The 12513-nt window shown below is 40.7% G+C and overlaps 1 protein-coding gene across 1 annotated transcript in view; it reads right to left on the bottom strand.

Moving 5' to 3' along the window:
* Positions 1-1206: 1206 nt before the first annotated feature.
* mxd4 (MAX dimerization protein 4) overlaps positions 1207-12513 on the bottom strand; it is a 49221-nt gene continuing 37914 nt past the window's right edge. Inside the window, exons 4-6 of the mRNA XM_039751729.1 lie at positions 9206-9320; positions 6427-6586; positions 1207-5340 (exon numbers count right to left, since the gene is read on the bottom strand). Of these exons, the coding sequence (XP_039607663.1) occupies positions 5192-5340; positions 6427-6586; positions 9206-9320 (424 nt within the window). The 3' untranslated portion in view covers positions 1207-5191. The remainder of the gene's footprint in view (positions 5341-6426; positions 6587-9205; positions 9321-12513) is intronic.

Raw genomic sequence — 12513 nt, forward strand, 5'->3', positions numbered from 1 at the left:
ATAGAAGACATGACAAGTGCTAATGCTGCCTTTCTCATGGTAACCTCTGAAATTCCCCATCATCTCTTCCAGCGGACAAACGGGATGTGATGGCAACCATCTAAAAGATGGGAGTGCTGCTCGTAGTGAAGGCAGACATCAGCTTGGAATAGAATATGCACATCATCAGCTTCAAAACCCAGCGATTAACTCGAGGAGTAGTCATCAGTCCCAATTGTGTTGGTTTCAAGCATCTTTATACAAAGAAAAAAATGCAAGCAAGCTGAGCAAAATGATGCAGATGCAATGACTGCGAGAAGGAGGACAAGCAGCTTTATAAAACTTTTGTTGCTTTATTTATTTTACAATGACAGAAATGGTACAGCACAATACTTTGTAGGGCAGTGAGCACCACTTCTGTATGTATACAAATGAACTTGTACAATATTATACATCTTAGGATTCAAGAAGCATTTTGTTTACTAAAAAGATACATATTCACAGGTCTCTGGCACAGAACCCTCCCTACTCAGTGTTCCTCAGGCAAATCCTCTCTACCCTCGTAGGAAATGAAGGGCTGCCTGAACACAGCACCAAAAGACCAGAAGCCTCAGGCCTCCCTGCCTTTCCGAACGAAACTACACGCCGCCTCGGCCTCGACAGAAATGTCAAACCTTCTACTTGATAGAAAGGGAAGCGGGATGAGTGACTGACCCCCCGCAGAATGTCATCAGATTCACATCATTTCATTATGGCAGATAGGAACCAAGGGAAGGACACTGATCATCCTTTTTTTTTTTCTTTTTTCCTGAACGGTATGGTTCATTTAAAATGAAACCCCCTGTGACCACCAATCTCTTCAGATCCCACATCTACTCTCCAGGTGTTGGCACAGCATGGGAATTAGTGCAAAGCGGTTATTAAAGGCTGACCCGAGTGATCAGGTGCCAAAACTGTGTGCCAGTGTCATTCCTGTAAACACACTGGACTGGATAAATGGGGGGCAACAGGACCACCCCCCACCCCAAGAACTGCATTGGGGCCGCAGCTCCTGCCACTTTACAGCATTGTCGCTCTCCATGGCTTTCTTGTGATTCAAATGGCTGTCTTGTGCTCTGTGTACCTTGTGATGGTCCCCATTCTCACCGCCAGCTCTTAACAGGAGACCAGCTAGCATGGACCCTGCTTGGAGACTTAGGGAGCAACTGAAATGGCTATTTTTCACAATTTTTTTTTGCTATAAATATTTACCTTTTTAATATAAAATGGCAATAAAATGGACATGTGATCTTTTCAAGTTCACATGTTACAGTAGCAATTGTGTTCCAAGAACTGAACTGAGTTTACTAGAAATAAAAATCCAAACTGGGGTTAGTGGTTAACAAGCAACATCATTAACACGGCTTGATTTTGGATATGATTTGCTAACGTGTTAAGCTACTTCTCATCCTTTCATTTCACTTTTTCCAAGAATTAGTAAAGGGAGGTTCTGTGCAAGAGGTGTTTCCAAATCCCGTATTTTACACCCAAGAGTGTGTTAAACAAAGACATGGAATTGAAGTCGTATTAACAGTCGTGTTTAGAACTGGACGACTAGAGTCAAACTCCACATTATTCATTTGTGTGGGTTTTTTTTTTCTTTCCATCAGTAGGAAGAAAAAAAGAAGTTAGTCCCAAAAGTCACTAGAAAGAGCTAAACATTCCTGCCACCTCTCCACCAGAATATTAAAATTCACAATATTGCTGTTCCTTTAAACAGAATGAGGGATTTGTTATTCTACGTGGTATACATTTATACAATACTGGAATATGCTTCACAAAAACAAAAAAAAAGTTTTTTTCAGCTGCCTTTTATAACCCCCATTTGATTGATCCTTCCGTCATAAAGAAAGGAAAAGTAATTCAAAGTGTGTTACTCATAACATAATAAACAAAAAAAAAAACACATAGGACTTGTTGGCAAATCTTTTCGGGGTACGTAAGGATCCAAACAAGGCCCTAAAGCTGCCATGAAATTGTTGTGTTTGTATCACACTGTTAGAAGCGAGGGCACCCAGCCCTTCGGCCAATGCTGCCCAAATGCATCCACGCCAAGGTGCAGGGAAGCGGCTGTAAGATTTCGTCTTGAAGAAGAGGTCCATTTATCCCGCTAAGTACATGTCATGACGGGACAGCCCCGTTTCTGTTTTTCCTATGAAACCACAGTTTTGGTGCCATTAAAAGAAACAGCAGTTCTGCCAATGTGACCCTCTCGTTTCATACTTGAATGTACAAAGAACTGAATCTCTAAGGCAAATAAAACAAAGGGGGCAAGGTGGGAATCCCAACTGCTAGAAGATGGCGCTGCTATTCATTCTGTGGGCTGACCCACACAAGAGGTGCAGCCGGAGCGACTGGCAAGGCTTCTTGGAATCGAGACACTGATGCCATTCACTCACATCTCATGCCAAGGAGTGACCTACAGGGATTCCTCACCTCATCCTTCCCCCAAATTGAACCAAGCAGAGGGGCAGACGGTGGGAAGGACCTGCCCGTCCCCGTGAGCACCCCCTGCACTATCAGCGATTCATTAAACTGTGAACTGCAAACCCAAGCCTGAAAAGTTTTGCCCAGGCTCTTCTGAGAACATTTACATTTGTGACAGCTTCTTTTTCCAATTCAGCATAAACAGATTTCCAGTGCATTAGCACACATCTGGAAAAAGATCCTTTCAGTGCTTTGCCGTGGTGTGTCATCTTCAGGACGCGAGTGTGCCTGCAGCAGTGTAGCTTTGTTCCTCAACTCAATGGCAGAACGTTTCTTTTCTGGCACACAAGCCCATCCAACTGCTTCCTTGTGGATGCATTTTGCCGACAACATCACGTGTAGCTGCCCGTGTTTGACAAAGGAGGGCATAAACAGTCACCAAGGCACAATATTACAATGGCAAAGAGACCCTGAGACTCTGGTAGGGTCTGCACCGAACCCTCTCCTCCTCTATACAAGCCTGATCATAGAGAACACTTAAGAAAATATAATACAAAATTTTAATACAGGAAATATAGTCTACGCTTGCTAAAATTACCTGTTTTAAAGTGTTTTGTAGCTTTTTTTGTTTTTTTCTGTTTTGTTATTTTTTTTTTTTTTTATTGGAGACCTTTCTATACAGACTGGTCCTTTTTAACTTTTCTTCATACGCCATGCTCTAATGACAGCACTGAGTTGTATGCAGCAGTAGTAGAAAATATAAGCAGTTAAAGCTGCTGTCCTGAAAAATTCAAATGCTCCTACATGAACACCGAACACTGTGTGCAGTTTGCTGCATTGCAGGGGAGCACACACTCCCTCACCAGCAAATCAGGTGAACAAAAAGTAAAAACAAGACAATTGTACCATAAAATCCAAACAGTAATATCCATAAAGCTACTAAAAGCAGGTGAATTAAACAATGCACAAATATTGTTTTGTAAGCAATGCTTCTGCCTTTGGGACTGGCATTATGGTACAGTACATCTGAGAGGAAGGAAAAAAAAAAATAAAGTCAATCTTGGCTGAGAAAGATCACTTCTGTCTGTGTGGAGCTCAACTAAGCGCACTAAACAGGAACGAAAAAATCTTCGGAACAGGCTAATCATTAGAGCTGGCATTGTTTTCGGTACAGTATTGACTTGTATGCATGAAACCAACTGAAGAGGCCCCTCCCGGTGGACAAATCAAATCAATCCCAGTGGCTCTCTCTCTCTCTCTCTCTCACACACACACACACACACACTGCCTTTGCTTTGGAGAACATTGCAGGCCAGGCTTTCGTTGTTTCAGTGTTCTAAAATCTAAGGTGAGTGAAAGTTGTGCTTCAGTGCAGAAGGCTAAAGCTGGAAACCTGGGCTCTTAAGGTGCCTCCTGGGGTAGCACAGCACTTTTGATTTATTATTAGAGTGTATCTGAATAACGTGTTTGAACCATTAAGACTTCTTTTGTCTTAACAGTTTAATTTCTTTTAAAGTCGGAATTGCTGACTTCTACAGCTGGACACGGATAACCAACTGTACCCTCGGTAGCATGCTGCGGGACACCCTGTTGGTCAGCGGCTCTTAAAATTAATTGTCTAATTCTGCAGCGGCCATCCATGCCACACCAAATGTGAACAACTGAAGTTCTGGATGACTAGCAAGTACGCCAGTTTATTGCATTCTGTCAATCCGGTGCGCAACTGTCACAGGAACTCATTATCTGCTTACTTTAGTGAAGGAGCAGGTTGTTTGTTTGAGTGAGAGTGACTAGTAATAAAGCAACGAGTGTTCTCCGCAATTGAACGATCAAATGTCCCTTAACAAGATACATTTTTTTGGTGCAAATAATGTCATTGTTGTGTATGTGGCACACCAAACAGAGTCAGATTTTTTTAAGTAGTGGCTGCCCTCTCCCACAGCAAAGTTAAATTTCTAGTGCAGATCATTATGTGAGGGCCAGTTTGTAGATATTTAACATGCTACTGATCCTGAGCACCCGACTTATACACTGAAAAACACTCAAGTAGAGAAAAAATGTTCACACTCGGATATCTGGCCTTTTCAGACTGGTAGTGTGTGAGGAGAAGTTACCTCATTTTTTAGTCGGCGCAAAAAGATTCAACGATTTGATTTCTTTTAAAAAGCTTTGAAGACAACACAGAAGAGGGAGACGTATGAGCGACATGCAGACATGTGCTCTGCCACCTAGCCAACATTGTAGTTGTGACCGAGACCCCTTCTGTCTCTGTGTCTGGAGTGACGGTGTGCGAGAATTGTGCATTGCAGTTATATTTCAAATTTTCACTGACTGTTTAGTATCTCATATTTACAAAAGGTGCGTAGAATCAAATTCCAATTCTGTCTGGTGCAGTCGAATTAACGAAATATCATATATTTTTCCTTATAAAATAGGAAAGTTCTACAATATCCACCTAATTCAAATATATACTCATATTTAAAAAGAAAGGTTCCGATTACCAAGTCAAAACTGTACACCACACCACAATTCTCCCCACTTTAACCATAACGGCTCTGCTTATCTTACTATGTGGTTATTGTGCAGAGAGGATTATGGGGAATGAAAGTTAATTTCAGAGTATTTGTGGTCAGGGTTGGTTTCCTGGAAGAGTGGTAATTGACACCTCTGGAATTTTCTTCTTCTCATTTATGTTAAGTGCCCTCAGTATTCACGTCCTATGCTGGTGAGGTCTGTCAGATAAACACTAGGAAAGTCTGGCTTGCAGTCTGCGGGAATGTGGGTAGCTTCCATCGCTCAAACTGCTCCGGAGGCTATAGTGGTCATCTCCATCACTAACGCTGCCAACACTGTCCATCTCTCCAGGGGTGAACTCCATCCCTTCAATGTCTACCTCTGTATGGAAAGAAAAAAATTGATTTTCACCAAACACATGCAACTGTACACGTACATATACACACATACACAAAGTCCGCTATAAACTGACTATATTAAAAATAATTACACCATCCACTTAAATTACATATTTGTGTTATTACTAAATATTTAACCAAAAAGTGTGTTTCAGCACTGGGACTTTTGACACACAGCCAATTCCGTGCAAGATCTCGACAATGGAATAAACATCCAATAAGATATGACTTATTTTGAAATGTTAGTTAAAATGCAACTAAACTGGAATCTTTACTCTTTTACTGCATAATAATATTGTGTCATACAGGCATGGTGATATCTTGCCCCCTAAAGGTCCTTGGAGACATTCATCAGCCACCAAAAGTGTCCATTTGCTTTAAAGTATTTGTGTTTACTCAAATCATTTAACCAATGGCCAAAAGAGCTTTAAAGACGCCACTTAGGGGCTCCATGATCACTCAAATTAGGGACAGTGGGGTCTGTTGGTAGTACGATTTATTTGACGAAGTTGTATGCTAAAAATGTGCTTAACATGGATGAGGAATTTCTATGGCCCTAGGGCACATGCCCAGTGTTCCTGATGCATAATGTGGCCAATAACATAGGAATGAAAATTGTTGTTTGTAATTGCAGGAACCTCTCTGAGGGTATGTAGTCACTGCCTACAAACCAGGAAAAGTTTTGAGCCCCATGTCCAGAACTGAAAAACTTGGTTTCTAAACAAAACCAACCATGACGCCATTCTTCATTTACACTACATTCAAGAAGTCTCGGTCTCGAGATTAGCAAGCTATGAAACTCACCTCACCATAAATATTCATTACATTGATCTCTCATAACCAAATTAAACAGAGACTAATAAAACAGGCCACACAAGAATGGGGTTCATCATTGGTGGTAGATTACCAGTTATTACCAAAATAAGTTGAATGCTGGTGCTCTGGCTAGTTTTACATCTTTGTTTCCTAAATGTTCTGTTACATGTAAAACTAATTAAATATGTCCATTTTTTCTTGCTTGCGACTAAGAGGCCTGGAGATTCAGGCTCTACTACACTGAGATATTTACCTTGCTCAGAGTCTGTGGAAATGGTTGATCCCATGCTATCTGTGCGGATTCTCTCCAGGCCTTGCACAGACAACTGCTCCAGTCGGCGTTTGAGGTAGCGATGTTCCCGTTGCAGCTGTTCCTTCATGTTCAAATTCTTCCGGTCTTGCTCTTCTAATTTCTAAGATCAATAAGCAGATTCAAATTAGAGACGGGAGCTCTGAAACATTTTTAAACCTGTGAAAGTTCTCTTCAGATTGCTTGCCTGTCCTGTATCCTACACTCTGTCCCACTCATGGTGAGGGTAGTCATTTTTTCCATATTGCTAGCCTTATCAAGTACTGTATATTTACATTTTTAAACAGTATTTGCCAGTCTGACGTGTCAAATATTGTTTTACTAATTAGGTCTGTTTGTTAGGAGACCTAGAAATTTTCTGCATTGCTAACTTTAACAGCTTATGTAGAAGAGCACTCTGAGTACTCAGCCTACAGAGGTTGCTCCAGTTTGTGTTATGCTAAGGGGGCACTGCTTTTTTTAAAACTCAGTACTTTCTTTACTGATACACAGTTTTGCATCTGCCCTTGTGTTTAAAGCTATGAGCCAAGAAAAAAATAAAATGTTCTATGTCAAGTTAAGAAACATAAAAACACCACAATTACATCACATTTAGCATCTAAATATTCTTAGAAGAAATGCACAAGTTAAAAAATAATGAAATAAAACCAATAAGGAGTTAATTTTGAAAACTTTTTAAATTTCCTCACTTAGGCCAGACAATACAATTGCTACGTGGCTATCAAAAGATGAGGTTGGAACAGCTAACTTAATACAGTGAATCAGAAAAGATCACTACTGACAAAGCAGAGATGAGAAAACAGTTCAATCTTCAAGTAACCTACTGGCATTAGAACAAAAAATTCAATTCAATTCAAAGTGAAGTGTTGGAAATTTTAATAAAATACAGGCTGTTCCTACAAGAATCGAACTTATGTTATTTATTAGTATAGGTAACTGACAACTTTAACTAAAAAAATTCCCATAATGAAAAAAAAAATGGCAAAAAAGTATATGCTTTATTACATATTTACAGAGAAACACTTCAAACATATTAACAGTGACGCAATATTACTATACATGAAATCACAAAACACAATTATTTTCAACTTTGTTTGAAATATTTATATGTACGGTATAGTATGTCAACCTTATGCTTAAAAATCCTGCAGTTTTTGATAATGATACAGTGCCTCGTGGAGCTGGAAAAAAACATAATGATGGCATGAAAATCCACCACTAACTGACAATAATGAGACATGTCCCATCTCTACCGAAGAACGTCCCAGCTGCATTCCTAGGAGCTCACACAGGTGGGACAGTTGGAACACATACTAAGGATGCTGGGAATTACACGCACCATTCAGATAAATGGATGACTAACAATCTAGTGGCTTACTTGTGACAGCGTTTATTTGCTGTCAATGAACTACAGAGTAAATAAAAATCATACAAAACACAGAAATGCTCCTGGGGTTCCAGGCAGCTGCAGATCTCGGTACCATTTCATAGAGCTCGTAACTCGTTCAATGAGCCTAATCCTAATGTGATACTGAATCTGTAATGCTACCTGAAAACTAAGGCACACATGAATCATCTGCCTACCCTGAACAAATGAGCCAAAAATCACTCCAGTGCAACACAGAATGCCTGTGCATATGCACTGCCACTGACATAAAGCGGTTACCGCTGCAAAAGGCGGCTCCAAAATATGTATATTACAGTAAGGTGAGCAAAGGTTTATGTAAACAGCATATTTTCTGTAAAACAGTGTCACTAAAACAAAGTATTTTGCGTTTCAGTGGTTGAAATAAAATTATCATAGAGAGCATAATTTCAGTGCTGAAATTATTATTCTGTAAAATAAGAGAATTGGTCAAGGGACTCGATACTTTTGTAAGTTACTGTATGATAACAAATGTTTCGAGCCATGCTGCACAGTATGGTCAAGTCCGTATCTGTGAAGACTTTTTACTGTGACATATGAGTAAGTGAAGGCTCCCCTGTCAGATTAAGGTGAAGATACTCGCCAGAAAAAGGGGGTTCTCATATACAGTATATTCTTCTCATTCCCCACCTTACCACCAATCTCAAGCACAATTTCTCAGCTTTCTACAAGCCCAAATAGTATTAAAGAAATGTGAATTGGCCCTTTAGAACAGACAGAAGCAGCGCTTAGTCCCGACTCTGTAAGGGCCTCTCCGAATTTTACGGTTACACTGCATGTATGCAGACAGCAATGATTCTTCCACATGTCTTTGTTTTAAAAGCACAAACAGGTATGGGTATAAGAGATAGGTGCAACACACTTGCACTAATTGCTACCTCAAAATGTTTAATGAATCCAAGGGGGCGTCATTCTGTTACTCACCATGTCCGAGACCCTGGACAGTTTAACAGAAATTGCTTGTGTTTTACAAGCTCATAGATATATGTGTGTTTAACAGCTCAGCATGGAAACTAGTGGGCTCTTCAGAAAACAAGTGCTGAGCTACTGGAAGTAAACAAACGCATTCTGCCATATTATGATCGTAAATTGGAATAAACACTCCAAGCTTCAGCAGAGTGAAAACTGATATGTAAAAATAAAGCGAAATAAACTAAAACTTTTGTTGAACGTTTCGTCACACAGCATCTTCCATAAGCAGATGCTTTTCTCTATTAACACTAGCCCAAAACTTTACCATTTCCACTCCACTCCTCTCCTCAGAGGAAAAGAAAAAAAGAAGTTGCCAAAGTTTACCTTAATGTGCATCTTGGCTCTCTTCAGTAAGCTGAGAGTGGTGTGTCGGGTGCTGTCTGGACCAAGGGGTACCAGCTGCTTGAGCTGCTCAAGGTACAGTCGTAATTTGGCACGTCTAGAACAGAGAAAAGTTAAAGTGTTTGGCTTAAGGTCAACACCACAGATATGGCACAGCATTGTATATCCATGGGAGCCATAGAAATGTAAATATATACTGCATGAAATCTAGCACTCAGTGTGGGGCAACTTGACCTGCTATTAACAACTAGAAAATGTACTATTCAAAAAAATACTGCTGCTCTTGGAGGAGAAATAGCCAAGCGTTCTCTTTCGAAGCACTGCTTTTGTGGCTAATGCCAGGGTGGTGGGGAGTGACGTTATTCACAGGGGCAGTCTGCACACAGACTGGCTGTCCATCCGTCATTAGCGAGCTTTCTGAACCTAGAAAGTTCCACCAATTTCACCTGAGTTTTAACACATTGCTTTTCAGATTTGGGACCCACACTTGTACTCTGCATATGGGAGCTATAAAGGAAGCAAACTGCATTAAAAATGTTAATAAAAGCACTTGATATTTTGGCAATGTTCTAGTTCCCTGAATTTAACTGAAAACCAACAAAAGCCACACGTGCAAAGCTGTGTCTTCTGCATTGTGCTTTAATGGCTACTCGACAAAAGTTTATGCATACAGATTTGTTTCCTCACTGGATTTGAGGCAGTCTGAGAAATAATTGAGGTGGGAAAGCTTGCAGCTTTCTTTTCACAGTCTTCTGGCATGGAACGGATCGCTCTGTAACTCCCTCTCTCTCGACAACACAGCGTGCTGCCAGATTTCCATTAAAAGACCTATTTGATTCTGTGCATGAGCATGGACAAATCCATGAAAGAAGCTACCGAAATGGAGCAGACCTCTGCTTGCAAGAAAAAGCAATGCCTGACCTCGTGATCGGAGACTTGCGCTCCCAGTAGGAACCTGTACTCTTGAGACAAGACGAATCGGCAAGCCCTGCCACATCCCTTCTGCTTCAGTTTTCTGAAACATGGGCTGCACTAGTACAGGTGTATGAAAAGAATAAAAGTGAAATTTCTTCTAGTGTTTACAGGTTGCTCATATTTACTAACAGCACATGGCCTGGAAATGAGCTCAGCCCAAGGGCATGCTATGCCTCTCTGCAATTTAATAATCTGAACGCAGACAGTCTGTTGCATAACGGGACACAAGAGCCCCACCAGGGCACAATGTGCTCTGCAGTGCATTATGTAATCAGACTCATTTGGATGCGGCGGTTTGAAAAATAGCAACTAGGTGCCCTATGCAGATGAACACAATGTTTACTCCTAGCATGGAGGTGCAGTGTTTACTTGATTGTAAAGTGCACTTGTGCAGATGCCCACAACAGCCTTAGAAGTAAACACTTTCAGCTAGCATGCAGTACCATTCATCACGCATGTACTGGCAGTCTCTAACAGGACTAAACAAAATCATCAAATAAACATTCACAACAGAGGAGCCAAGCACTACTACAGCCGACATGACTTGGCACACTCCTCACCACCATAGCAACTCTAAAGTCCCCTGGGGGCAGCCTGCAGGACACTGTGACACAAACAGACCATCTTCTGGTAAACAAGGCATTGGTTATTTGCCTTCCCGGCGGACATTAAATATTGCACTGTACCACCCACAGGGCTTAGATGTTTGGTGTAAAGGGGACTGTATGGCAAGCAAGAAGGTGAGGAAAAACAGTAGGAGAAAAGTTGGCAGTGTGTAACTTTGATGGAAAAAACAAAAGGCTAAAATAAAAAACAGTGGAGGCAAAAGACAAAATGATCAAAGAGGTTCAGAGATGTAAGAAAGAAGTGTTGCTACAAAGACAAACATCAACAGATAAATGGAAACAACTGACAAAAAAAATTACCAACTGATGCGTAGATAGGAAAATGTATGGGTAGTACACCTGCATGATCGGCACTGCATGTAATTGCCTTTAAATCTGCAGAGGGTTCTTTCTCTTTCCAGATATTTCAAACTTGGGATTGAGCAACATTCCGTTTTTGTGCAATTATTCCAACGGTGCTCATGTTTTGGAATCTGGCACTGCTCGCTCTCCTTTCATGAGCAATTGCAAAGTAAAAATGCGACGCTGAACCCAAGCCCACCTTCTTATTCATGTGCAACTGAAGAATAGGAAATAGTGCCAGTAGTAAATGCTTTGAACCTCTGGAAACTGATTGGTACCCAATAAGTATTACGGTAACCATATTTGTTCAATTGTGATGGATGGGTGGAACTCAAAAAGTAGCATGATTATTAAATGTTTGAGTAGCCTGTGCATATATGGCTCTGTATTTTTGTCACCTCATCACCTGTTCATCTCAGTTCTATCAATTTTGACTTCACTGTTCATATATTTAGTTGACAGTCAATGTATGTTTATACACTCATACATACAGTATAACTGAATGTGCCTACTGCTCGAGACCAGGTGGGTCAAAACCCACATTCCATTAATTGAGTTTCATCTGTTGCCAAGGGAAGTATTGAGGTTAAAAAAAACAACACAACTCCATACACAAAAATGGATCGAGTCATTTTACTTTTTCATGTTTTTAATAAAGGAAGCCTTTCAGACTGGCCATGACTGTAACTTCTGCAGCTGCAACAGGCATAATGCTCAGCAGTATTTTAAAAAAGGCCCGGCAGTAACTTGAGATCCTGGGTGTCTGCCGAGGAGACAGAATTTTTTTTTAAGCTTCTGATGCTAAAGGACTATTGGCAGAGAAACTCTCCACAGCTCAGAACTTCTGAATGGAAAGCAATGCAGTGACAGAAGTCCAAACAAGACGGCAGAAATTAAAAATAACCTGGGTGAGCCAGTGGTGCGTGCCAAGCCTCACATCTCTGGCCTTGATGAATGCCGCTCCTTTAACCCTCTTCTTAGTTAAAAGCATTCAGAGTTGCTAACCTTATGTATTTTGGCAATACTCTACACCAGTGAAAGCTATGGATATCTCATAGTTAAAATAATATTTAACGGTTAAAACACCATCATTACTACAAAGTAGTACTATAAGCTGCATTGAACTTTGAAATCCATTTTCCTTAAAGCTATCCATCCATCCATTTTCCAACCCACTGAATCCGAACACTGGGTCACGGGGGTCTGCTGGAGCCAATCCCAGCCAACACAGGACACAAGGCAGGAACCAATCCTGGGCAGGGTGCCAACCCACCGCAGTCCTTAAAGCTATTGCTAGTCCATTTCTTCATTACAATATCTATAAAGCACAATCTGTTTGCTTGTTTG

The sequence above is a fragment of the Polypterus senegalus genome, chromosome 4, assembly GCF_016835505.1.
Source record: "Polypterus senegalus isolate Bchr_013 chromosome 4, ASM1683550v1, whole genome shotgun sequence".
NCBI lineage: Eukaryota > Metazoa > Chordata > Cladistia > Polypteriformes > Polypteridae > Polypterus > Polypterus senegalus.